The sequence below is a fragment of the Halichoeres trimaculatus genome, unplaced genomic scaffold (assembly GCF_033239565.1).
Source record: "Halichoeres trimaculatus isolate MK-OKI-2021-1 unplaced genomic scaffold, fHalTri1.1 fHalTri1_scaffold_5, whole genome shotgun sequence".
Lineage (NCBI taxonomy): Eukaryota > Metazoa > Chordata > Actinopteri > Labriformes > Labridae > Halichoeres > Halichoeres trimaculatus.
The window spans coordinates 14,685,542-14,713,493 of NW_027437183.1; the positions used below are offsets into that span (position 1 = coordinate 14,685,542).

The following is a 27,952-nucleotide window of genomic DNA, read 5'->3' on the forward strand; positions in this document are numbered from 1 at the left end:
GTTTTTTAATAATTTAAAATAAAGTTTTTCTCTCAACATCCATGACTACGCTGACATAAATGAACAAAAAAATCCTCAAGCAGATTTTGTGAACATGATCTGCTTTAGCTGACAATGGCAGAATATTAACATAACAGACAATGTGTCTTTGTGTTGAAGCGCGAAGTTCAGTGTGAAACTCAGCAGTGAGAAAACACCTCAAAGCATTAACATCTTAGTTTTAGGTCTAAAGAGTTTTAAGCTTTTACACTTAGTAAGCAGGCCATAATTATATGAAGGGTGCTTTCCACACAAGTGTGAAGCTCAAAGATTGATGTTTTATTATAACGGCCTGTGGTAAAAGACTGTTTTATCTAACTCTCAGATCCCTTCAAGTAAGTTGCATTTTCAGAAATTCAGCTACTTTGATCTCATCACAATCTTTATGGTCTGTGTTATTCTTTATAACGATGTCCTTTTGTGTCATCTGTTCACCCTACATTAGAGTATTTATAACGCCACTTAAATAAATCCTTATGCTATGAATAGGTTTTATTTAAGAATGTGGAATACCAGAATTTAACAGCCCTGAAATCTTCACAGAAGGTTGACTGTGTGTTGATTTGCAGCTCTGCGTGTTCTTCGAGTATTTCGCTGCCTAAGTGTAATTTATGGTTCTCATATGACAGCCGCACTGTATTCTTGAGTTTGTTTCTTCGGTCATGCAGTTAGAAGCTTCTCACACAAACGCACGCTCTCACACAGTAGGCCCGGTCAGGTGACAAAATAGGTGGAGTTTTCTCAACTTAGTCATTTGCAATGGAGATGATTTAGCAGCACTGTTTTGTCACATATCCGCTGTTGGACCGGTTTGCTTTGAGGATGACTCTGCTTATTCATCCCGGTCGTAAAGCCGAGCTGAGCCCCGCAGCCCAGGGCGCACTGTGCAGCTGAGCCGTTTCCTACTCGATTCTGATGCTGATGGCCTCGTTAAGGCGACTATTACCTCTTTTCTCTGCTTGCAGCAGGGAGCCCCACCACGGCCATTTTCATGGTCACACCACCTACGGGCATCCAGAGGTGGCAAACTAAACGAACCCGCAGGGGTTTCAAGAAGGAAACACTTCTTTTCTTATCATGGGCTGGGCGTGGTGTCAAAATTCTCAAGAACTTCTTACTGCGATTTACGACTCAAATTTTCAAGTGTTGTATTACCGTAAAACATCTAAAACCTGTACATTAGACAAAACTCTTTATTAAGGCATAAACTGTGCCAGTAGTTCTGTTTGAGGATGTTTGACGAAGTGATACGCAAACTAACAATTAATAGATATTTGGTTTCCTCTCTAACACTAACTTATCTTCTTTTAAAAATCAGAAGCAGAAAACAGTTACACATCAATGTCAAACCAAGTCTTGTAATGAGTGATTTTGTGGCCGTAGTTTTAAGTTACTACAAACACTTTTAAATATCATGGTTATCCTTAAAGATTTTAAGAAATAAAGCATTTTCCATCTATAAAAATGGTACTCTTGGACTGAATAGTCGTGCGCACTTTCAACTTTCGCAGTCCCCCAACCTGTGTTCCTGCCTCCCCTGGCTCCCCGCAGTTAAGGGCTGTTCTGATAGGTCCAGAGGATTAATGGGGCTGACCTGCAGAGCAGAAGCTTTCCAGGATAAAAACCCCCGGCTCTCTTTACCTAACTACACAGTCCTTACAACAAGGCTTGAGAAGAACAACACGGTAGATGCGCTTTTACGCGTTAACAGGGGCCTGTTAGTTTTTACGCACAGCGAACCCCCGATGTAACTTTGGAAAAGCTCACTTTTTACGCGTGTTTGAACTTTCTGCGTGTAGCCATGACACTCTCCAATGTGTTTGAAGCGTCTCATCATGCAACTTTGCCTCGAGAAGATGATGAGATTGACATAGTAGGCGAGGATGAGCCCTCACAAGGACGTTTCTATCTGAATGAGTGCTCAACGGAGCCCGGCTCCTCAGCAGAATCTGGAGCCGAGTTTGACTATTCAGAGCCTGACTCCTCGGGGGAAAGTGAGAGCAGTTTTTGTGCAGACGCACCACCCTCCAGGAAAGCCCAGGGCAGCACGGTGAAGCCTCCTTACTCCTACATCGCCCTTATCACCATGGCCATCCTGCAGAGCCCACAGAAGAAGCTGACGCTGAGTGGCATCTGTGATTTCATCAGCAACAAGTTTCCTTATTACAAAGACAAGTTCCCTGCCTGGCAGAACTCCATCAGGCACAACCTCTCCCTCAACGACTGCTTCATCAAGATCCCGAGGGAGCCGGGGAACCCGGGCAAAGGTAACTACTGGTCTCTAGACCCTGCTTCAGAGGACATGTTTGATAACGGCAGCTTCCTGAGGCGGAGGAAGCGCTTCAAGAGGAACCAACCTGAGCTCGGCAAAGACGGACTTATGTTTTATACCAGCCTGAACTGCTACCGGCCGTACGGGCAACCGTATTGCATACAGGGCCAGGTAAGCCCACCGCCTGCTTCACCTTTCCGCTACACGCCCCTGCAGGAGGGAATCGTGATGCCTCCCTCTTCATATCACTTTCTGCCACCAACTTTGAACAGCCATGGGAAAAGCATTGGGGCTCGAGACTTTAGCGCGCAGCAGTGTGCAACAGAGCCAAAGCCTGGCCCGCAGAGGAAGTGCTCCTTCAGCATTGACAGCATCATGAGCAAACCCTCCTCCACCAGTCCACAGAACCCAAACCCAAGGCAGACCTCTCACAGCTCTCTCGGGTACCATCATCTAATGTCAGGCCCTGCTGCCTGTTTGGTGCCTCCTCTCCTGCAGGCGCCCAGGACTCCCTTCTGTCCCCCCGCCATGCTGAGCTCCACTCCTTTCATAAACGAGCACCTCAGACTGTCTTTGCCTCACTGCTGAGGCCTTTGGTTGTACAACACAACTGAACAGAGTCTGTATGTTCACCAGTTTGTGAAGGCACGTTGGTCTTGGGCATTTCTTACAGAAATATTTCGATTGCATGATATTTATGTGCGCTGACATTCAAAGTTCTGTTCCAAATGAAATCATTGTAAATAAGATATGTGGTAATATATTTGTGAAAACGGTGTTGACTAAATGTTTTAGTTATTAATTAATGTATCAAAATAAATGTCTGAAAATGATCTATGAATTTGAAAAGTTCTTTATGTGATAAATAAGGCAGTTACCATCATTTTTGTGAGGTCTGCATTATAATTCGGATCAGGTTGCAGCGAAACTTTGGGATTGAAGATTAATTTTTAAAAAGTCAAAGGAATAAAACAATACAATGTGATGTTAACGCTGCTAAAATATCTTATAAGTTTTGTATTATGATTCAAGGGGATTAGAGACAACCCTATCTTGAAATAGAAAGTACCAAGTTTGTCAAAGATAAATTCTTTTCGTTTTGTTACCATTGTCACGTTCTATTCAGTTAACCTGGACATTTCAATTAGCCTACTTTAAATAGAGCCGTCATGTGTAAACATAGTTCAAGGTCCAAATTACTCAATTTAAGTAGCCTACAGTCATCCATCTTAAAAAATAAAGTACAGAGTAAAATGTAAAAATGATATTCCCATCTTCAAACTACAAAACATGATGCTTGGACTAGGAGAGAAAAAGTACGAGCCTTCAAAGTCAAACGTTGTATTTTTAGCATATGGGTTTTTTTTTTTTTTTTTTTTTTTTTTAAATTCCTTTATGATTAGCAAACTGAACGATCCAAATTATCCAGATTAAATTTTGCTTTTGTGCATCGAAAGTACAGTTAAAACTCAACTTAATAGAGCTCAATATAGCTTTGAAGTTATTTCTTTTGAATTGAGACGTGTGCGCGCGCTTCAGAATTGACAAAGAAGCTGCAGTTCCTTCTTTTCGCCTCTAGGTCGCACTGTTGCACAGAGAATAAATCAAAAAGTCACCGTTCGCCTGTCTGCAGAGCCAGAAGTTGCAGGGCTTTAAATCTATGACCCGATCCAGATAATTGTAATTGTTGGCGGTTTAAGAGGTAACAGTGTATACAAGTAAAAAAAAGAATCATAGACTGTAAAATAGGGGGTGCTGTTGTAAACAACATGGATCTAAGAATTGCAGCTCTGGATCTGAAGTCTCTATGTTGCAGCCTCATACTGAATTGACATCCTTTTAAGGGCATTAAAAACAGATAGCATGCTTTTTTTTTTTTTTTTTCAAACACGCAATAGAATGGATGTTTGAGACGGATGATATAGTTAAAAAAAAAAAAGAAAAGAAAAGAAAAAGAGGACTCAAAGTAGTTCCCAAAGTTTACTCCGCGCGCTGTCATCCCCCCTTTGAAACCTCAAGTAATAATAACTACACTCCCGGCTTATACGCCTTCATACCGGCCAGTGTCCGGTTGCAGTGCGCCGGTCCCGACACAATTCCTCCCTGCCATCAGTCAAATGTCTATTTCTGGCCTGAGGCTCAGCTGATTGTGGGCCTTGAGGATTCTGCTCTATCTGTCTCTCTCCCTCTCTCTTTGTGTGTGTGTGTGTATGTGAGTGTGTTGTAGTCAGTTCGTTCTTATTAGGGAAAGAGGGAGTTGTCCAGCAGCAGAGCAGAGTTTTGCTGACTGGTGGAGGATGCAGCTCTCTGCTCTTTAACAGAAGTTGCAGAGGTGAGAACTTTGGCTGATTATTTCCGTTGACTTCAGCCGATTGACCCCACCTTGAGACATCACTTCCCAGGCTTTCCATCCTACTTTTGTTACCTCTGCTTTTACTCTAAGGAGGGATATCACCTGGATCAAACTTCCCCACTGACTCCAGGTTTTTTAATCCGAGAAGATGGAGACAAGTCCCATCCCGGTGGTGACGGTCCAAACCGCCCCATTCGAGGACCAGCGGCCCGGTACCAACGGGCTGCGGAGGAAGACTGCGGTGTTCGAGGGGAAGAAAAACTACTTGCAAAACTACATCCAGAGTGTGCTGTCCTCCATCGACCTGCGGGACAGGCAGGGCTGTACCATGGTGGTGGGCAGCGATGGACGCTACTTCAGCCGAGCCGCCACCGAAGTGATCGTGCAGATGGCAGCTGCTAATGGGGTAAGAGGAGACGGGGGCACCACTAGTCCTGGGACTGATATGCATGTGGTCCTACACATCACATCATCAGTTCTTTCAGTTCACTTTGTATGCACGGTTTCTCACAAGTAAATAGTTACACGAAGGTCAAGGTCAATGTGTTTTCTTCTTCTCGAAACAACATTAAAACAACGTGTTTAAATTCATAACAGCATGTGTCACACTTTTCACCTAAGGTATTCTTTGCTGCAGCCTAGTGGTTTCCAATATGTGGTCTGAATCCCTAGAAAGGTTCATGGAATTACTTTTTGGGGTCATAAGATGATAACTAGTTAAAAAGATTTTTTTTTTCATGCTAAACTATATTTATGAATCAATTCTCCTTATCCTTACCCTTTTTTGGTATGTGGGCATATCTTTGTATTAATGAGCTGACAGATTAATTTTCTAAAATTTAGACGCCTTTGAAATGATCTAAAGCAATGTTTCCCAAAAAAAAAAAAAAAAAAAGGTTGCTTCTAATGGATTAATAAACTCACACATTTATATCTGACAGAGATTAATCTTTAATTTTGTTTAATGTTTACTTGAAAGATTTTTAAAAGAAAAAAATAAAGAAAAGAAAAATTGCAGTCTTGAGCTGTTGCTTTACATGTTTGTCCATATTTGTTTAGCATGACAGCTCTGGCAGACATCACATGAGCTGACACAGTAACTACTCTTCTATACAGGCCGATATGGAAGTTTCATATTAGTGGCAAGAACTAATCAGACACCGTTACATATGAAACCCTGAAATTTGTCAAAAGTGTGTCTGAATGTTTTACTGTCAGCCACAGATAACTAAAAACTTTGAAAACAGAAAGAAGAGAGAATGAGAGACAGGGAGGAGGAAAATCCCCACTGCTCATTTTGAAACACTTGCTCTGAGATCTCTGTGATTGGTTTGGATGAGCTCCAAAGGAAAATCTGAAGGGAATATAATTTGTTTTGGAGATCAGTCCATTTTTTTTTCTGCTGGCCCAGCCAAATGTCTCTTGATGTCAGCCTTATCAGCACTCCCATCCATCCTGCTTTATTTTCCTGCCTACGTACGTTCCCCTCTATCTCTCTCTGTTGCATAGCTATCCAACTACACCGGGCCAAACTTTCTGCTTTGGGGATGCCCTGTTATACGCGGACCAACCAGGATAGGGTCTACACTTACAGATACTCAACCATCCCATCCAAACATAGTGGAAAAATAACAGATTGAAGCATACACGTTTTCCTCACCGTCCTTTAAATACACATGCTGCATGCCGGATGTTAGGAGGATACACTGATGTCAGGAGAATACATTCTTTTCCAGTGAGGACACTTCTATTTAGAATAGCTGATATGCAGGGGAATTATGGGATGCTGGTGGTATTACCACTTTAAAAGTAGCATAGACATTATAAATAGAGGGTGCTGCTCCGTTATTTAGGCTCCCTCTTGGGGGAGATGATTTGCTTTTTAAAGCAGGCTGTCAATTAGTCACCTGTGGAATGATGAGAGGCGTGGAGCCAGTGTTGCTTTCGCTTCCAGTCAGACTGATGGCCTCCTGAAGAAAAAAAATCTGTTTTGTTTTAGATTTTGTACAGCAGCCAGTTCAGCAATTATTTCAGCATGATTTCCCCCTAGATGGTCGTTCTTTCAAAACAAATTTTCGCAATTACACAGTATTTGAGAAACATTAAAAACAAAACAGATCCTTCACAAAGTTTTGTAACGATAGGTTACCGTCTGGATTTTATTTGCTGTGCAGATTGGTCGTCTTGTGATCGGGCACAACGGCCTCCTGTCCACCCCTGCTGTTTCCTGCATCATCAGGAAGATCAAGGCCATTGGTGGGATCATCCTCACAGCTAGTCACAACCCCGGAGGTCCTGGTGGAGACTTTGGGATCAAGTTCAATGTGGCAAATGGAGGTGAGGGCTGAGAGAGGAGGGGGGCTTGTTTCTAATTCTGATTCTGTCAACTTCTGATGAGGATGTTTTTTGGGCAGTTTCAAAGATTTTTTTTCTTTCGTCAAACAAAAGAAGTACCAGTTCAGACCCGGTCTGCACGTTATTAAATGTCTGCATGTTGTTCGGTAGGACCATCATCAGACACAGTGATGGAGAGGATTCACCAGGTGAGCCGGACACTTGAGGAGTACGCCATGTGCACTGATCTCCGCATTGACCTGTCCAGGCTGGGACGACAAGAGTTTGACTTGGAGAACAAATTCAAACCATTCAGAGGTACAACTTAACATCCTTTATATATCCATCCATTTTTCTTTCTGGGCAACCAGTGACCTGGTTCGTAAATGAATACGTGCATTGCTATCAGTTCTTTAATAAACTTACCTCTTTGTTTTTAGTGGAGATTGTCGACTCAGTTGAAGTGTATCTACAAATGCTGCGAAACATCTTTGACTTCAGTGCCATTAAAAGTCTGCTCACAGGACCAGATCAGCTCAAGATCCACATAGATGCCATGAGTGGGGGTAAGAGAATTTATTATGTTCCCCTTATAACACCTGAGCTGTTGTAAAACTTTACTGTACATCAAGTTTTACACTTCTTTGCCTTACCTCTTCTCACCTCTCTCTCAGTAATGGGACCCTATGTACGTCGGATCCTGTGTGATGAGCTGGGGGCTCCTGCTAACTCTGCTGTCAACTGCGTTCCTCTGGAAGACTTTGGAGGGCGACCTCCAGAGCCCAACCTGACCTACGCCACATCTCTGGTGGATGCCATGAAAGGAGGAGACTTTGGCTTTGGAGCTGCTTTTGATGCAGACGGGGTACGACAGCAAATGTCCCAGTGAAAAGTTAACTCCATGCTCGTACTTTTAGCTGGTCACTAACAAAAAAAAAACCAAAAAAACATGGATACAAAGTGTTAACAGCCGCTTGACTCAACCATACAGATAAAAAGGAACTTATTTATTTTGTGTTTATTTTATTGGTAATAAAAGAAGCGAATGGCAGCTCAATTATATGAATCCATGAGTCTTCAGTTTTTCCATAAAATTGTCCAGCACTCATCATAGCAGTGTACACACACACACACACATACAGAGTTTGTAAAGTTAATTAACTTAGCTGAAGAATTATGTCATATTTCCTCTGTTTCTCCCTTCAGGATCAGTATCTTCACAGTCATTAGCAGCAGCGCTTGTAATCACATCGGGTTAATGTTACTGTTTTGTGGATGCTGTTACATAACACTGTGACCAATATCTTTCAACTCTAAACATGAACTGTTTTTGTTGGCACACCAACTTGCTTAGTCTTTCTCTTATCTGTGCCTGATATTATTCTTCACAGCAAACTCAACTCAACTAAGTTTGGTTGGATCCAAGTGGTAGGATTCTTCAAAAACAGCTACAGTCATGTCGCCAAATATTCCACACAAAGTTGTGTCTTTATTGTTTTCTTATCTTTGTGATCATTTTAAGACCTTTCAGATTTATCTTCTGACCTCTTGAGGGCTCTGACTCCAAGGTTAGAAGATAATGTTTTACTACACAGATCCTTAAACCTGTATTGAATTCCTCTTATGATTTAGAGTTAAAGCCAGTCACAGTGACGGTTTTTCTCTTTGGACTCTTAAGCGCACTTGGAGGTAAACAACTTTTTCTATAATATACTTCAAGTCCTTTTGTATTTTCCAGCCATCAGATCTGCTGTTATTACTTGTTCCTCAGTCAGCTCCAGAAAAGCTCTAAATTAAGTGTTATTGTCTTTCACTATGCCAAAGCTATATGACCAAATTGCTTTTCTGCAAGATAATACTAACTACTGCATTGATTGGGGGACTACTTTCTGATGTGGATGAATACACATTTGTTAAGCTTCTTGTTATCCAACAAAACCAGACCAGTGTAAAAAAAAAGTGCTGGTCGTCTTTATGCTATGGGAGCATATCACTCGAAAACTAGAAGTAGTAAAGAGAAAAAAAAAGTGAAATCATTCTTTTAGCCATTGTCAAAATCTTATCTTCAAATTTGAAAAAGATTGCCTGCCTCAAGCTCCTGTGAGGAGTTTTTCACTTGTGCTACAGAATTAAATGAATGTTAATGCTTTATCTTAAAATTAAATAAAACCACCAGCACAAGAAGGATTATTTCAAAAAGTGGCCAACAAACACAGCCAAAGACCTTTGTTTGTTCATTTGACTGTTAAAAACACACAAAGCAAAAGTATTTTAATTCAAAATATTGCTTTGCATGAAGAGGAAGAGACCAGCAGAGACTGTTCAATCCACAGGGAGCTCTCAAATTAGCTTAAAATTCCTAACAGGAGCTTTAATATTGCCTAAAATAAGAAAATTGAGTTTTCTCTCTACCTTATCACACACCAGAGGATGTGATTTGACCCTTGCTTTTCTTATGTTTTGTTATGTCAGGACCGCTACATGATCCTCGGTGACAACGGCTTCTTTGTGAACCCCTCAGACTCAGTGGCCATCATGGCTGCTAATCTCTCATCCATCCCCTACTTCAGACAGATGGGTGTGAGGGGCTTTGCCAGGAGTGTGGCTACCAGCACTGCACTTGACAGGTAAAAAACACACACACAACCCCACACTTCTTCACTCCTATTGCACTATAACACCCCCTGAACCTCCCTCAACAAACTCTTAAAGCCACCAAATCCCTGGAGAGACTCAACACTTTCAGGTAAAGACTCACCCACTATGAATAATACTGTGAGATCACACACACACAACCCCCCTACACACTCATTTACTCACAGCCTATAAATACTGTCTGTTATGTAAGAGAAGGATGTGATCCAAGCTTAAGTCTTCCCTGTGAACACAGTTCCAGGAGGGGTGATCCCAGCACTGCACCCTGCTGAGGCCGAAACAATACACTCAATGGGAATGTGTGTCATGTTACAGTAAAGGACACATATATACAATATGTATATGTGTATTTATAATCTAGCTGATTATACACTCACCAGCCACTTTATTAGGTACGCCTTGCTTGTACCGGGTTGGACCCCTTTTGCCTTCAGAACTGCCTTAATCCTTTGTGGCATACATTTAACAAGGTACTGGAAACATTCCTCAGAGAGTTTGGTCCATATTGACATAATAGCATCACACAGTTGCTGCAGATTTGTCGGCTACACATCCATGATGAGAATCTCCTGTTCCACCACATCCCAAAGGTGCTCTATTGGATTGAAATCTGGTGACTGTGGAGGCCATTTAAGTACAGTGAACTCATTGTCATGTTCAAGAAACCAGTCTGAGATTATTTCAGCTTTATGACATGGGGCGTTATCCTGCTGGAAGTAACCATCAGAAGACGGGTACTCTATGGTCATAAAAGGATGGACATGGTCAGCAACAATACTCAGGTAGGCTATGACATTTAAACAATGCTCATTTGGGCCCAAAGTGTGCCAAGAAAATACCCCCACACCATTACACCACCAGCAGCAGCCTGAACCGTTGATACAAGGCAGGATGGATCCATGTTGTTGGCGCCAATTCTGACCCTACCAACTGAATGTCGCAGCAGAAATCCAGACTCATCAGACCAGGCAACGTTTTTCTAATCCTCTATTGTCCAATTTTGGTGAGCCTGTGTGAATTGTAGCCTTAGTTTCCTGTTCTTAGCTGACAGGAGTGGCACCTGGTGTGGTCTTCTGCTGCTGTAGCCCATCTGCCTCCTCAAGGTTGGATGTGTTGTGCGTTCAGAGATGCTCTTCTGCAGACCTCGGTTGTAATGAGTGGTTATTTGAGTCACTGTTGCTTTTCTATCAGCTACAACCAGTCTAGCCATTCTCCTCTGAGCTCTGGCATCAACAAGGCATTTTCACCAACAGAACTGGATATTTTCTCTTTTTCAGACCATTCTCCATTTACCCTAGAGATGGTTGTGCGTGAAAATCCCAGTAGATCAGCAGTTTCTGAAATACTCAGACCAGCCCGTCTGGCACCACCAACCATGCCATGTTCAAAGTTACTTGAATCACCTTTCTTCCCCATTCTGATGCTCGGTTTGAATTACAGCAGAATGTCTTCACCATGTCTACATGCCTAAATGCGTTGAGTTGCTGCCATGTGATTGGCTGATTAGAAATTTGCGTTAATGAGCAGTTTGATAGGTGTACCTAATAAAGTGGCCGGTGAGTTTAGTTTTCACTAAGTTCAGATAGGACCAGTGGTCACTGAATTTCTTGAATATCACTGTAGTTCTGATAGCCCAGGTGATGTTTTGGCTCTCCATGTTTAGTTCCATGTTTGGGGTGTGAGGGCTATCAGAGGGCAGGTGGTAGGATTGGTAGTATCAGAAGTGTCAATATCTGGAGCTTGCATAAACAGCACCTTCCCACTGAGCGCTCACCCTTTTCATTTTTACACAACTATGTAGTGTTTGTTTTCAAAGGTTCCTCTTCCTTCACACACTTTCTAGCAAGAGCTCAAGCAGTGATTGTTTTCAGTTCATGCAAGTTCATAAGTTGTGCCACATTAGAAAATTAGGTGGTGTGCTTCAGCTCCTTTGAGAACAATACAAAAGTTCCCAAGCCCTTCCTTTTTGATTCATGATAATCATCACATTATTTTTCCTAATGCTACAGAACACATCCAGAACACACACAACACACATCCCCAACTATGTGTGATAAAGGCTCAAAGGTTAACAAAATGCTCATAGGACTGTGAATCGCTCTTTATGTTTGAGTGTGTGTGTGTGTGTGTGTGTGTGTGTGTGTGTGTGTGTGTGTGTGTGTGTGTGTGTGTGTGTGTCTGTGTGTGTGTGTGTGTGTGTGTGTGTGTGTGTGTGTGTGTGTGTGTGTGTGTGTGTGTGTGTGTTAGTGTGCTTCAGCAGTGGCAGGCTTTAAGGAAGTGATCTCACTGCCAATCCTGATCTCTGTGGGTTTCACAGTTATAAAGGAAAAGTTATGGTTGGATAAGCATAGAGGGGTGTTACATCACAGAATTACTGGTCGTCTTTGCACACACACACACACACACACATCAATTGGACACTGGTATACGGTGTTGTACTCCTCCTTGCCTCAGGCTGTGTCTCATGGCGCTGACCAGCAATGATCACACTGAAACAGCTGCTTCAAAGTTTTGCTCACTCTTGCTGTCATGCCAGTGTTGCCTCACACACAAAGAAATTTCATGCAGCAAACAAACACGTGTTGGCTTTTCCTAAATTTATTGTTGCTCTATTTCCTTCTATTTCCTTCTATTATTTATTCTATTTCCTAACTTGGTGAGTTTTTTAATAATCTGACAGTAAGACGTCTCTAAAGGATGATTGTGGATTACATTTTGCAAAAGGTTTTATAAAGGCTTCTAAGAAAGTTTCATCCTGTAAATGTTGAGTTACTTTCACCAGGGAATGTAGAGTTACACAAAGTAAACCTCTTAACTTCCTCGTGTAGTAGTGCCATCTCTGAATATCTCCATGTAGGAAGTGTTGGAGTAATTTGTAGTGCTGTGTTAGACCTTGGAGCTGAATCAAGTGTGCGCCTTTTTAGGAGAGTGAGTGGCCTGTGTGTGTGCTGAGTGTTTATACTGAGCAAACTCTGCTGTGTTTATGCACAGAAAGGCAAACTGTGTTATTAAAGCCTTGATAAATGTGACAGTGTATACACAGGATGATAGACTGTGTGTAGTTGTTGGTGTTCAGTGGGCAGAGGGGAGAGAAAAGAGACAGTTCTTGTGTTCTTGTGATCTTGTGTTAGACAGGGACAGGATGTTTTGTTGATGAGGGCACTGATTTTGGATAAAACAGATCAGAGTTAAGGGTGTTAAATCTTTTATTCCTGGGTAGAGTATTGTGTTTTTTGTGCATAGGTGCCTGAATGTGTCTCTCAGTGCCGAGAGACAGGTCAGAGGAAGAGAAGGTGGGAGGGAAATTTTGGAAAAGGAAACATCTGCCTCTCCTTTAACCATTCCCGGGATGAGAGGATGTTGGTGCAAATGCAGATTAAGCTAGTGGACTTACCAGGATGTAGTCCTTGTTCTTTTTGATTAGAAATAAAATGTAAGGTTGACGGTTTAAACCTTGTGTCGGGGCCAAATTATTTTTCCCTTTTTGTTTGTTTTACACAGTGTAGTGCTGGTTGCCAGGAGTACCTAAGCTTGTGTGAAACATGGTTTTCTGGTAGTGTTATATCTTTTCATTATGTTTCAGAAAAATGAGGAGGACAATAAACAGAAAGACTGACACTGAGTTGAAAGCTGCAGATGACATTCAAAAATGGTTCTGTATCTTAGACTTAAAGAAGACTTACAGTTCATCAAAGAAGAATGAGGTTTGTTTGTCTCTGTAAGCAGTAGTTGGTAAAATTTGAAAAAAAGAAAAAAAAACAAAAAAAACAATGAGCTCAAAACAGGAAAAAATTACAGTATATGTTTGTAAATTACAACATTTTTTAAAATCATCACTTTCATTGTTATTCATCCCACAGCTGAAGTTGTTTTGTATATTTCATGTTAGATATTCTCACTGGATTATAAGTATATCCTCCCGACTTTTGTTAGTTTGCTTACACATGTAAACAATTGACCTATATAAGATACATAAGTCATACTGGAGATTGGCATGTTTTTATTACAGTTTAAATGTTTTACATTATATATTTCATTATTTATTTACAAAGCACATTTCATACATAACTCAGTGTACTAAAATAAAGACAGAAACGACATAACAGCTGCTTTAACAATTGAAGTTTTAAAGTAATCAAAAAAAAAGATTTAAAATAAAGATTTAGAAGTATAAAATGGAAAATAAATAAATAAAAGATTCAAGAGAAATATAAAAAGGAAAAAAATAGACTAAAGTAGATGTCACAAAAATGTTTCCCATTCCTCATATCAGTCCCTCACATTCTCAGGCCTTTACACAGCGCCTTCCTGCCTGACGCTGGCTTAAGGGTGGACACTGGGATAGGGCAGTAGTACCTAAAACCATCAACCCTGTCTGTCATGTTCCAGATGCTTTTCGTGACTTCATTTCTTTTTTTCAAAAAACGTTTTACTGTCTGATTTTTTTTTTTTTTTTTTAATCAGAGCCTTCACACACTCACGCAGCGTGAGGACTGAAGAGGTACATCCTCTGTATGCTATCTGTTGCAGTTTCTTTTCTTTTTCATTTTTGTGTCACAGTTCTCCAGGTCTAGATTACTGCAGAAGCTGGACAATGTACAGATTAGTTTGAAAGGCTGTCAACATGTGAATTTATTATATTATACTCCAATATTTTGAAAGGACCCCTGATGCAGAAGGTAGCCAAGTTAAATATTGACACAAAGCACACTTTCCTTTCTGAATTAGTTTTATCATACAGTAAATACTTTTTGACACAGCTTTTAAAAGCCCCAAACATTTTTCAAAACACTGTCAGAAAGCATGTTGGACACTGATTCCCTGTAGCAGCTATGACCATTTAAAGGAATCATTTTAACTGTAAACTAACTGATTAAATTTCATTTATTTTGATTTGGTCTCCTTTGGTTTTGTCCAGTAAAGACTCCTGGTGTGGGTCAAGAAGAACTCTCATTCCAAGCCCAAGCTAAGCTCCAACATGCTGCACTTTTTGTCTGAATGCCAGTGTAAAGATTTTAAGTCCAAGCTGAGCTCTCTTCAGAGGGGGAGGTGAGAAGAGAGGCCACTGGATGCTATGTTTGGTCAAATATCAATCCAAGGCCAAAAACTGGCAACATTTCAGGATGTTGTGCAAAGAGACCTCAACCTTTAGATGTTAAACCGTAGAGATACAGACAGATAGAAAGGAGATTGCAGGTGTTTTGGTATGTGTTTATTGTCAAATATGGAAATATTTGCTTATTTCAGTAGCTTGACAGAAAGATAATAGTAAAATGCATCTGAACCATCAAATAGTAGAGTTTTGATTGTGTTTTGTTCAAGTCGATAGAGTTTGAGTGTGCAGACAGGCTCTGTTTGTGTTCTCCCACCCATGTTTTTATGCTGTTTTTTCAGTAGAAGCTCATCTGGTGTACTCATCATACTTAAGAAACACATTTCTTCTTATTCTCACACAGTTTTGCCTAACATTTCTGCAACATTATTTTGAACTGAGCACTCCAGGGGTCGCCCTCAGTACTTATGTTGGCTGCGGACGTGCCATTAAAGACGTCAAAAGCTCGTCAGATGGGCAGAGTTTCTGTCTTCTTTTTAGGAATGCCAGGCTTTCCGTTCCAGCTCTCGCTTCCCCAGGGGGGAGTAAAGCTAGTTAGTCTTATTTGGTAATTTATCCCATCATCTTGTAAACAACTGAGCCGGGGTTTATTTATGTGCATGATGATGGTGTGGACGTGCACCACCGCTTGAAACCCACCCACATCCACATGTATTGTGCTGGGAATTCCCACAGCAGTGCACAGCACAAGCATTTGTTTCTGTCAGAGCAGCAAATGTTGAGCTGTGGATATTTGAATTTTTGTAAACAAGGATTGTATTTCTTTTTTTTGTCAACACTTTTTTAAATAATTAACTTTTAAATCAAATACCCTCTTTTCTCCTCAGTTTCTGAATTCCACATCTTGTACTATCTGTACCTTAATCCCTTGCCAGGAACACATGTTCATTATTATGTTCTGATTTTCCAGTCATGTATTTGCACACATAAAAACACATACTACTGCCTCTCCTTGCAAGTGCCTGGCTTAGGTTCAAAGCAAACATCAGCTTAAAGGTTAACTCACTTTATTCTTACTGCCTTTGCCTTATTAAGCGATTGGATGAACTGCAGGCAGATTATGCTTGTCATACAACATTTGGTTTGCTTCTTCATCAAAGGTCAGGAGATTGTTTACAGTCTTATCCTTATGTCGAAACTATGAAAGTCTGAGGTTATATCTAAGAAAGGGGGACTACATAGTTTGTTTTCTCATTCTTTTTCTCTGGATATTTGCAGGGTAGCTAAAGCCATGAAACTGGCACTGTATGAGACTCCCACGGGCTGGAGGTACTTTGGGAACCTGATGGATTCTGGGCGTTGTTCCCTCTGTGGGGAGGAGAGCTTTGGAACAGGTACAGTCTGTTACTCTTTAGTCGTTACTTTACTCAACTAAACACTCCACCTTTAAGGGCTGGGTTAAAAAAGCTAAATACAGGTCAATATAATACAGAAAGTTGATTTGAAAGGGAAATAAAATGAGGGTCACTGGTTTAATCACTGGTTTGGAAAATGTGAGTGTGTGGGTGTTAAACTGAGACATCCCCTCCTTCAGCAGCAACAGTTGTTGAGGTGTCGGCAAACAAGCTGCGCTGACCAGCAGCTGCTCACTGTAAATATGCACCAGGGACTTGTTGAGCCAAATTTTCTCCATAGTTTGCAGAAGCCTATCCTGTCAGCCCCACTGAAATAAATGAGAAATTGTGTCTTTAATGCAGGGCTAATTTGTGTCTTAACACATCAATAAATTACGGAAGAAATCAGTCATTGCACAGAGAACCGTATGCACAATGGTCCACCTTAAAGAAGTCAGGATTGTATGTATTGCAATTGCAATATGATTCTGCAATTAATACACAGTATATAATGTTATTATTACTGATTAATTTGATTACAAAATTAACATCAAATTGCTTTTTGATTTAAAAATTCTCTTCTTCCAGGTCTGTCGTCACAAGTTAGCAGTGCATCCTGACTGCCTGTAGCTGCAGTCAGAGATGTGTAATAGATCTGAGAGCTGTGACCCTGACTGCATGTGTAAATAATCCCCATTCTTCTGCTATAAAAGGACACAGGGGCTCCCTGAATCGCTGCAACATGAACACGTCTACACTGTCAAATTTTTTTCTGTGAATGCAGACACATACATGGTCAGAAAATGTAAACAATGTGTGCACAAGTACTACTCACACATTCACTGTAACCCTCCCTTTGCACTATATCTGCCTTTCTACATCCCTATACCTCTTGGTTTCAACTGGCTAAATATCCTGACAAAATCATGACAAACCCTGACAAAATGATTTTCCCCTCTTTTAACATTTTGAGGGAACAGGGATTAAAAGCTCTGGTTGAGAAGAGGAAATTGTCATGGAGAGACATGAAGCTTGTAGACAGAGCAGATTGGAGAGAAATGGAGCAGGGATGCAGAGAGCACAGAGGACTATGGGAGCTTACTCGATGTCTACCCATGTAAGGCCAAAAGCTCTGAGAGAGCTCAGAGCAGTAAATCATCAGAGCTGCACACTGCTCGTGCTCTTCACTAACTCTCAGACACACACAGAGAATGAACCCCACTACATGTTCATCTTGCCAGTTCTGTCAAACATTGCTCTTCAGACTTTTGAGGTTTTATTGTTTTTACTTGATTAAACCGGTACTCAGATGGATAACACTAGAGGTTACAGGCATTTCCAAAGAAAATAGCTAAATGCCATTCTTAAACCAGAAAAGCAGCAGATGAAATGACCATTTTTAGCTATTTTCCTGTTTTTCATTCTCCTAATATGTCATTCCAAACATTTCAATCAGTCACACAGAAAATGTGAAATGACTATTTTTGTCAAACTTGGTTACTCATTTGTGTCCCTTGATGTAAGATTGTGAGACAAAGGAAGACATGGATCAAATAACAGCAGTTGTCAGTGTCCAGATGAATACTTCTAGAGCTGAAACCATGACTAGGTAGTACACTTCCTGTTTTGTGTTTTATTGAGTGAACAAAGGAACTATTATGTTTTTTACAAAATAACACTGGTAGTGATGCTTTCCCGAAGTGGCTTTAACAGTTTGTCCGCTTCTGTCCAAGCTCCACCATGCCACTTCCCAACTTAAAATTTAATCTCATCAAAATGTCAAAGTGTCCTCTTTTCAGATACCTTTACCGTGCAGCTGTTTTCGAGAACAGACTGATTGCTCCCCTGTGATCCAGGGTGTGAACTTCTCCTCTGTTTTTGTGTATGTGTTTGCAAGGAGAGCTGGAAAAAGTATTTGTGTGTGGGGATGTTTGGTACATCTCCAAGCCAAAGCATTCTCCCTGACCTTCTGTCAAATGCAGTAAGGTTGAATCCTGAGACATATGGAAGTTTTAATCAAGTATTAACAATAATGCTACATTTCATTGTTGTGTAAAGACAATTATATAACAATCCAAACTGTCACAAACATAACTGAAGTAACATTGCTTAAGTACTGTCAGAATTTTTCAAGCTTGGACCAGTCAAACAAAAATGAAAGAGAAGTTAGCTAGCTCCAATGAAGCGCCAATCTCTGGTCTGAAAATGTAAGACAATGCTAAAGTGCTAAAATCTGCTGTTTCTCAAGTTTTCGCTTGAGGCTGGCTCCGGAAGCACTGGAAGTCAGATATACACCAAGCAATGAAAAAAGCTTTTTTCACAGCAGAAATTGACTGCTACTAAATATTTACAGCCTGGTGCAAAAAATGTCTCCCCTCTGAATTACTAATTTTACTGTCAGCACACTATACAGGGGGTGAATTTTTTAACAACTCGAGTTTAGAAGATATGAAAAACAGAAGAGAAAGCTCGGCTGACTGACAGGTGTGTTACCCATAGCCATTAGCGAGGAGGCTCATAATTTAGAGGCTAACAGTCATTGGTACAAGAAAAAAAAATGGAAACACTGCCAGGTGAAGCTATGGGACAGATGTCACACCTTGGGTGCGTCTCAATGCGTTAACTTAGTGCCTCCTCTGTCCTATCTCCTCTGCGGCACCAGAAGTACTATCCCAGTTGCCAATTTGAAGATTGTGCCAAAGCGATAATTGCGCTCAGAGGAGAGAGGAGAGAGGATGGAGGAGACTGATCAGAGTAGCTATGATCGAGGAAACACGAGAGCCGACTTTGCGGAAGTCTTTTCACTGACAGACACGCCCCCATATTGAATATCACTCTCTGATTGGACGCTGCAGTGACTCAGACTTCTCAACATGAAACTTCGCGAACACAACAGAGTTTAATGAGAGAAAAGACGAGCTGAAAACAGGCACTAAGTATAGTTCACAAACGGGTCATAAATCTGGTAATAAAGTGTTTGTTGGGATTTTAGAGCACAAAATACTGAACACAACCATCATCAAATCAATATAACAGAGGATTAATACAGAAAACTGAAATCTAATAAATAATATCTTCCTGAGACACAATAAACTAGGTTATATTAATAAGTTTCAGAGTTCACGATCAGATGCACTCTAGATAAAGGCTAAATAATTCATAAATAATCTAACAATTACGCATTTTACTGGTAAAGTGATTCATGTGCTTCTAAACAGCACACAGAATAAACAGAGAGCAGGTTTTCTTTATGGTAACATGTTTGTTTAACTGGTTAAAGGAACGGAAAAAGCTCTGTTACTGTTTATGTTCTATTTGAGTTATTACAGGGCACATGTGCTGACACACAAACAGCTGTTAGAGCAGACTGACAGATGATCCACAGGTGATCAGCTGATGCCGTCATCAATGAAACACGTTGCTCCATGTGACGCTCCGGAGGAGAGGATGTCCCATTACTCTAAAAACGAATCTCCTCCATCCTCTCTTCTCTCTTAATTTCCTCGCATCTCTCTCATGCATATCTGGTGGGAGGGACTAAGACGCAAGTGAACAATGCAAGGGGAGGAAGGAGGGATGGAACTTTGAAGCTTTGAGACGCATCCCTTGTCCACTAGCAAAAACAACCCAGGTGGCTACGGTCCACAGCAGAGCTGATTCACACTCGTGGCTTTGTAAAGTTCACTGACTCTGGTGTTTGTTTACTACATTTTCTCTCACCTTCTCTCCTCTATGCTACCATAGATTGCATTTGTCAACAACAACATTGTATCCCCTGTGATTAGCATGTTGAGCACTTACTGTCTGAGAAAAGTTAATTCAATGTGTAATTTAACTTCCATGTCCCATGTGTTACATACAGAAGGAGGGCTTAATGACCTGTACTGGTTCTAATCACCAGGGGGAGCTCTAAATGTTTTGGCTTCACTTTGGGGAAGCAGTTAATCTGTCCATCAATCTATCTTTTCTATCTGGGGACCGGAAGTTTTTGCAGGAACAAGTAAAGCTTTGGCAGATTCATCTGGTTCACAGGCTAATTTCACTCCAGGGTCTTGGAGAAGCTTTGCTGTTCTGGTGTTGTGTTTTCTTTTGACATATCAGGGAATAGTTTATTATCTTGCAGAGAGTTGCTTGAGGATATCACTCTTATATCTTTGTTAAGTATGGAGTAATAGCAAGAATGAAGTTTGCTTTGCAAAGTGATAAGGATGAACACTTAAGGGAAATAACTTGCTTAGCAATGCCTATTGATACAGATATTAAAATGATGATGCCTCTAATGCCCAAAATCAATCATATGACAATCATTTTATTTTGCTGGGGTTGAGACAGATTAACTGTGTAATCTGCTGGTTCTCATTCTTCCCCAAAGGCACCTTTTGAGTGATTTATACAAAACCACAGATGAGCTGGACTCACAGTCACATTTTTATAGGCTATATGTTATCTCTCTTTACCTTAGTTCAGTTACAAAATATATGTAACTTTTATTTTGAGCAGTTTTGTTCTTTATTTTCTGTCCCAGGGTCAGACCACATCCGTGAGAAGGATGGCCTGTGGTCAGTGTTGATGTGGTTGTCCATCATGGCCGCCAGGAAACAGGGAGTGCAGCAGATCGTCAGAGAACACTGGGCCAAACTCGGAAGAAACTATTTTTGCAGGTAGTTGGCTAAACGATCCCTTTGGATGTTTTTTAATATTTTAATGTTGTTATGAATATATTCTTTTTATTTGTTATTTTTCTTTTAGTTGTTTGAGCCTTGAATTCGTTCAAACCTTCAGGTCCTCCTGAGATAGACGTGTCAATCCTCTTTTCCCAGAAGTCTCAAAGCCAAATATGTCTCTCAGGCCTTTGCCTTTGTCCATTTCTCTTCCAATGCTCCCCATTGGTTGTCACTTGTTCTTATTTTAACCTCTCCCCTGTGATAGGCAGAGATAGTTACTGCAGTCAGTGTTCCCACTAACAGTTGGTGCAGCTTTATATGTTCCCATAGAGATCTTTCCTAATCTGATTCAGTCTTCCCACAGCATGTACACAGAGAGGACATACAGGACCAGCCAAGGATCAGACCCCAAAGAAGCCCTTAAAGCTAAAACATCTGCCTCTATCAGAGGAAAATCCATAAATCAGAGTCTTGTCTTGAGCAACTTTAGAGTCACTTAAGTACAACAACATGTAAGAGAGACACATTAGGATATTTTTAAAGTAAGAAAATAAGAGGCATCACTGTCTCTTGGTATTGGTGTGAAGAGAGTTTGTGAGCTCAAATGAACACCTACACATGTCTTTGTGTGTTGTCAGATTTGACTATGAAGGCCTGGACCCACGTGCAGCTTTCTACCTGATGAGGGATCTGGAAGCAGTAATTACAGACAAAGCGTTCACCAGCCAGAAGTTCGCTGTAGGAGACCACTTATACAACGTGGAGAGGGCCGACAACTTTGAGTATATTGACCCTGTGGATGGATCAGTGGCTCGAAACCAGGTTGGTCATGACCAAGAGAGGAGCATGCATGATGGTTTTCAATGTTCTACTAGTATACATCTCTATTCAAGTGGTTCGGGCTTTGGTCCATATTTGGTCCAAAGCAGGGGTACAGATTGTTTAGCTGTAGGTCTAAAAATATCTGGCCATAGATTCTGGGATAAAATAGAGCTACTTGGAAGACACATATTCATTTGAGGGCTACCATACTGAAAGCTTGAGTTTGGTGAAGGAGAAAGCAAGCGGCAACCTCCAAGAAAGAGCAAAGCTAGTGTCTACCCTTGAAATGGGACCTAAGGAAGCTGTTTTAAATGCTGTAGTTTGTAGAGATAGACAGATATGATTTTTTGGGGCCGAAACCGATACTGATTATTAGTAGGCAAGGAGGCCGATGACCGATATTTGGAGCGGATATTTATTTGCAGTCAAAGTGAAAATATTGGCATAAAAAAATTTGAACAATACAAACTCCAACACTTAACTGCATTCAAATGCCTTCAAGCATATGTTTATCAAACAGCTCCCACACTTAGCAGCATGTTTTATAAAGTTGAATAAAAACTTAAAAAATAAATAGCTTTAGTTTTCTACAGTACATGAAGTTTTTCAAAATTTCTATGTAACTGCAATAAAACTGGACAGAATTGAGTTTGTGCTGCCTTTTGCAGGCATGTAGTGCAGATGAATTAATTTTCTGTTTGGTTTTACATGACTGATTTTAAATGACCATCTAGGGCTTCCATAGTGTAGACAGTGAGAATTTCTGTGCAAAGAAGCATCAGAGCCAAAACAACACAGTTTTGAATGAGTTTCATATCAGCTGTCGGATTAAAAAAAGGCCGATATGAAAAGGCCTTAAAATGGCAAATAGCAGCCCCGATAATCGGCCCGGCCAATAATCGGTCTATCCCTGGTAGTTTGTCCCTCTGTTTCCTTAGTCAGAGCACTCAACTTTTGGTAATCAATGAGAAGGGATAAACATTTACTGAAACTAATTCCAGACTAGCAAAGACAAAAGGGTGTTTTGTTATATTATCTGACTGAAGATGCAGCACATATTATAACACAGGTCGTTTGTGGATATTGTCAACTGAAGCCATCCAAAATATGAACTTGATCAGAGCGTGTGGTTCATATCAGGTCCAGGGGTTATCATTGGGACAGGCCTGCCTTAAGACATCTTGCACATTCACACATGCTAGCACCTCTCTATGCTTTCTTTCAAACACATGCAGTCACTCAACAGCCTGTAGCAAGCTGGACCACCCACTATGTGTCGGTCTTGTCCCTTTAGAGAGGTTCCATGTTTGGATATGGTTGTCTATCTTCAATTTTTGAACCAGAAACATGTGCATACTCACACAGGAGACACAGAACATATCCTCACATTGATAACTGTGGGTCAGTTTACCCTGCATGTCCTCTTATTCCCTCCCTCTTTCCTTCCCGGTCAGTCTCTCTGAAGTCTACCCAGCTAACTCCCTCTGTTCTTTCCAGAAATGTGTGAAAACTCATTCCTGGCGTCAACACTTCTTAGCCACTGCCCCACCTTAATACCACATACACACACTGCGCATTTTGGTGCCTGTACAGTTTAGTGGTCCAGTTGTCCCTTTATGTAAGTGTGAACACATGCAGTGACTTGGCCTACATGTGTTTATACCGGTGTTTCCTGCAAGGTTGTGGCTTCAGTTTCTGTCCAGTCTCCCCTTCTACTATCACGGCTATAGTGTATACAAAATAAATGATAACACTTAATATGCGATCATAATTCTTTACTGTGAATTCCTATTCACTTCCATGGCTAGTTAGTCAGTCACCCTAAAATGTGATTGAACCTCACTGGAAAATCCTCAGCATCCCAGTCGCCCCAGTGTGTGTTATTACAGCACACATTCCTCCTAGGACAGAATTATATCAGCTGTCGTCTCACTTGCTGTCTCTCCACCGCAAGTGTGTTTGAAGGGGGAAAAGTTGGCAAATGGACACCAACACATCATCACAGAGGCCAGAGCATGGGGGATTTACACAGCAGTGGTGTGGCAGCCATCTGTAGTCATATACAGAATTCATCCTGCATTGTCGACATATCTCAGGCAGAAAGGTAGGAATAGATAGGAGTCATAACATTTGGTCTACAAACAGTTAGCGCTTTAACCGGTACTCTTTAGGGGTAACTATAAACCAGTGAAGAAAATAATATGTATATAGTTTGTGTATATTTATTTATTCACAAGCATGATTATTCAAAGTCACATTTTTGTGGGGTTTAAAGAAGAACAAACGTTAACTATTGCAGTTAAGGCTATATTACTTTTAAGCGAGGCTAGCAACCTCAACATTACACACAGGAAACCTACAGCCTAGTTGTTTGCAGTTGTTATGGTAGAATAATGACTTCAGTTTTGCCAAGATTTTACTCTATAAAAATGTACATTTTTAAGTCAGCTTTTGCATCATCATTTACATTTGTTGCCTGAATCCAGCCAAGGCTAATTTTTGCTAGCTTGCCATTCAGCCATACTATTCTTGCTAGCTATCTAAGATAGGCTAGCTTATTTTTCAGTGTCTCTGTGGCAGCACAACAGAAAGTATAATTTTGTGAATTGACTTAAAAGTCAGAAGTGTTTCCGGTAATAGTTTGACACTCTATTCCTTGTTAGCTTAGCTTGACAACAAAGTAAAGAGAGTACTAATAAATTAAATGCGTACATAAATTGATTACCTAGCTAGTTCTTGGTACCTCTGCATTTCTATTCAGCCTGACTGTCTCCCAGTTTTAAAAGGAATTTAATGGTTCCTCATTAAGATTAGCATTTTAAAAGTTTACACAGCCTGTGTTTGGCATAGCTAAGATAGACGGAAACAGGCACAGCTGGTATGCGCTCCACTCAGGGCCTCTGAGCTTTATAGTGGACATTGTTTTTAGCAGGCATTAGTCAGCCCCCCCAATAACTTCTCTATTGTTAGAGATGAGCTGACACATTCACAAAAAGACGTACAGACAAGCGGCGGACATGTCTCATTATCGCTTTCCCTCCTCGCTCAGAATCTGACATGTTCAACTTTGAGCCAAAGTCAGATCAGGAGGGAGGGGAGCAGACAATTCTTATGTTTATTGCTGCGGTCTATAAATGTTGAAGCTGAGTCACAGTTCAAAGAGGTTGTACTCAGGCAATGAACCAACTTGACTTTTTACTTAATGTAGACTATAAAACTCTGCCTTCGACTGCAGTGTTAGCTGCACATGATCTAGGCCTGAGGTGCTAAATACAAATGCATAAAAATTCTGTGAAACATAGCTAAAGTGAACCTTATGAAAACCATTTGGATGTTTTTTTTTTTCTCAGAGCATATCTCTATCTTTCCCTCTAAACTTGACTTTTGCTCTAATGGGAAAGGGAGAAGAAGCTCTGTGGAATTTAGGACAGATAAGAGTCATCACACATGCATTTGTCAAACACGCTTATCTTCCTTCTACGTCAGCCAGCAACAGTTATGGCTGGTTCCCCGAATGCAACAATATCCTGTTTTTCTCAAAACTGCTGAAAGTGAAGCTTTTCAAGTAGGCACTAAGGAAATCCTTGGTGTGATGCTCTTCACTGCTTTTTGACATTGTTATTCACTTTCAGATTCTGTAGGGAGCAGTGGTGGCAAAACCACAATATATTAGTTACAGAATTCAAACCTTGAAAGTACCACGATAACCTGATAGAGTAAATTTATGTTACTGGGGATGAGTATTTTGGAATATAACAGACCAAGGATTTGTGTAAAATTCACAATTTAGGAATTTAATCCTATCAAAAGCTTGTCATGGTAATGGTTGTGTTTGGTTTTCTGAGGGTGTTTAGTTTTATTCAGTCACTGTCAGTAAGAGAAACCTTGAAGGCTTGCCCCTTTTAAATCAAGTATCAGCATTAACTGTCGCATGAAGACCTTTTGCAATACATCTTTGCTAATTTTTTTAACTACGAATTTTTTATCATCAGTTTTTTGCTTTTTTATCATTGACCTGCCATATTTTTCTTTCAGATCTTTTCTATTTAACTGTTTATCAAATTCACAACGCAAATTTACAACGTTTTCTTTGTCAAACAATTTGAACAGTTTCCCAAAATATAATTGATATATTGTGTTTCAAATCTCTCTGTGCAGTCCCTCTCAAAAGAAATATGAGAGGGCCATCTAGTGGATGATGGTAGTTACTGCATGTTTAAGACTTGCGCTCAATAAGATTTTCATTTTATGAACCGTATTATTCATGGGTCTCTCTGCCATTTGTGCAATACAATTTTAGTTTGCAGTAATAGAAATAGTGTTATGTTGATCCTGCAAAAGAAAGACCAGTTAAGTGGGGTAGAGGGTTTCCCTTAACCCTCTTTTCCTCAAAGCGTACTATCCCAGAATACTTTATTCTTTTAAGCTATGTCTGAGTAGTTGTCGAATTCAAGAGCATATTTTTTGAGTCAGGTCACTTGTTGTGTGCATTAGTGATATGGAATTAAATTATAGCAGTTAAGAAAACATTGTGTTGCATTTTTTGCAGGGTTTAAGGATTGTCTTCCACGATGCATCCCGCCTGGTGTTTCGGATGAGTGGGAGTGGTGGAGGCATGGGAGCCACCATCCGCATTTATGCTGAGAGCTTCGAGAGAGACCCTGAGAGACACAACAGAGAGACACAGGTACAGAGGGATTTTGTGTGCGAGACAGAGAGTGGCAGGGTTACTTTTTGTTTATGTGCTCACATGCTGCATGTAAACGTGTTTCTGGTTCACATCCAAAATGAATTCATTGATGTGCAGTGTTCAGTTACAGTAAGTTCTAACAAAATGATGGTATCAAATCTTTATTAAATTATAACATGCATGAGCAAGGAGTGGTGCTTTATGATGCTCTCTATAGATCATTAATACTTCATGCACATTTTGAATCCTTATCTCCCAAAAGAGCCGTCAGTAATATTCATAAACACAAGAAGGAAAACACTCACATTTAACCCTGCAGCAACCTTGTGCTTGTTAACTCCTATGGTGCTAATTTTTACATGTAGACCCTTGTCATGTTTTTAAGAGAGAATTATCATGGTGTTACTGTTCATCAGAAACTTTACTTTGTTGGCCACCTTATCAAAAAAGTTGCTACCTTTTGGTTTCATGTAAACCTGGCATCAAGATGAAAATACAGGGACTTTTGCAGCCTCAGCAGTAGTGCCGTCAGGGGTTTAAGGTGATGAAATGCTGTGTCATGATCATGTAGTCATGGTGTCAAAACTGCACTTTAACCATTCATGCACTTTAACCATTCATGCACTTTAACCATTCATAGGATTGTAAAGCTGAAGTTACGATGACCAGACAGCCCCATTTTCTGCAGCTTAAAAGTGTGCTGTTCTGTCAAACAAGCATGCATGTTCGTAGTTTGCAGGGTCAAAAATCTGTGCAATGTTTTAACTTCAAAGTATAGTGTTAGTTTCAGACCAAATCTATGTGCGGTGTAAGAAATCCCCTTAGACACATAATTTCAACTCATATAATGAGTAAAACTAAAAACTGCACAAAACAAATCAACTTCAAATCATAGGATCAATGTTTGTTTCATTTCATTGCACAAATCCATGCATCTATAACCAAATAACAAAAAAAAAAAAAAAAATCAGAATCGGTGTTCATTAATATGCGTGACTAAAATCTGCTCAGATTTCATGCATCTCTCTCTGTAAGACAAACTTTAACTGATCCATGTTGTGTAGTTGGACCTGCACCAGGATGCGAACCTGTCCAAACTCCCTTACAGATTTAATTGTGATACAGAGTTCACACTGCTCTCATTTTATGAATGAATTGTTTTTAACTAGTTAGAAAAACAAGTTCACAAACTCGTCTGGTGCCTGTGAAAGGTTTTTGACCCTGAGGGTGTGTTTATGGGGCTATGCCTGGTATCTGTGTCAGAGGCAGACATTTTTTCTGAGTCTTGTAATTATAATGGTCTCAGTTATTAATTCTTGGGGAGAGCTCATAACATTAAGAGTTTTTTGATAGCCCTGTTAACACTTAAGCTGACAGAAGAGTGGTGAAGCTAATGCTGCTATAAGACAAAGATTTGATTAGATTCAATAACTCCATTCAAACTGGGCGTCCTGTCATCCCATCAGGGGTTAACTCTCTCCACCAGCTGCTGTGATTGTTCTGTGATGTGATTCTTTCTGCAGGTGGTGTTAGGCCCTCTCATCGCCATCGCCCTGAAGATCTCAAACATCCATGAGAGGACGGGACGCCGCGGCCCCAATGTCATCACATGAGCAGTCAGAAAAACATACCTGTACCTGCGAGCACATACATGCATCTACCTGCTCACACACACA

At 40.5% G+C, this 27,952-nt stretch overlaps 2 protein-coding genes across 2 annotated transcripts; both read left to right on the top strand.

Annotated features, from left to right (window-relative positions):
• Positions 1 to 1,639: 1,639 nt before the first annotated feature.
• On the top strand, positions 1,640 to 2,966 carry foxd5 (forkhead box D5). Its single transcript, XM_074670960.1, has one exon. The coding sequence runs from the start codon at positions 1,841 to 1,843 to the stop codon at positions 2,897 to 2,899; it is 1,059 nt and encodes a 352-aa protein (XP_074527061.1). The 5' UTR covers positions 1,640 to 1,840; the 3' UTR covers positions 2,900 to 2,966.
• Positions 2,967 to 4,568: 1,602 nt separating this feature from the next.
• Positions 4,569 to 27,952, top strand: pgm5 (phosphoglucomutase 5). The gene is made up of 12 exons (XM_074670413.1): positions 4,569 to 4,643; positions 4,755 to 5,070; positions 6,839 to 7,001; positions 7,170 to 7,316; positions 7,439 to 7,564; positions 7,673 to 7,863; positions 9,471 to 9,625; positions 15,985 to 16,100; positions 20,626 to 20,761; positions 21,403 to 21,586; positions 26,136 to 26,273; positions 27,800 to 27,952. Exons 2-12 carry the CDS (start codon positions 4,813 to 4,815, stop codon positions 27,887 to 27,889), a joined length of 1,704 nt encoding a protein of 567 aa, XP_074526514.1. The 5' UTR covers positions 4,569 to 4,643; positions 4,755 to 4,812; the 3' UTR covers positions 27,890 to 27,952.

What these genes read in the sequence shown, in the direction of transcription:
- pgm5 (XM_074670413.1), top strand. Translation starts at nt 4,813, where the DNA reads ATGGAGACAAGTCCCATCCCGGTGGTGACGGTCCAAACCGCCCCATTC. An exon ending in CTGCTTTTGATGCAGACGGG is followed by an intron (nt 7,864 to 9,470) that starts GTACGACAGCAA and finishes TTGTTATGTCAG; the next exon opens with GACCGCTACATGATCCTCGG. An exon ending in GGAGGAGAGCTTTGGAACAG is followed by an intron (nt 16,101 to 20,625) that starts GTACAGTCTGTT and finishes TTTCTGTCCCAG; the next exon opens with GGTCAGACCACATCCGTGAG.
- foxd5 (XM_074670960.1), top strand. Translation starts at nt 1,841, where the DNA reads ATGACACTCTCCAATGTGTTTGAAGCGTCTCATCATGCAACTTTGCCT.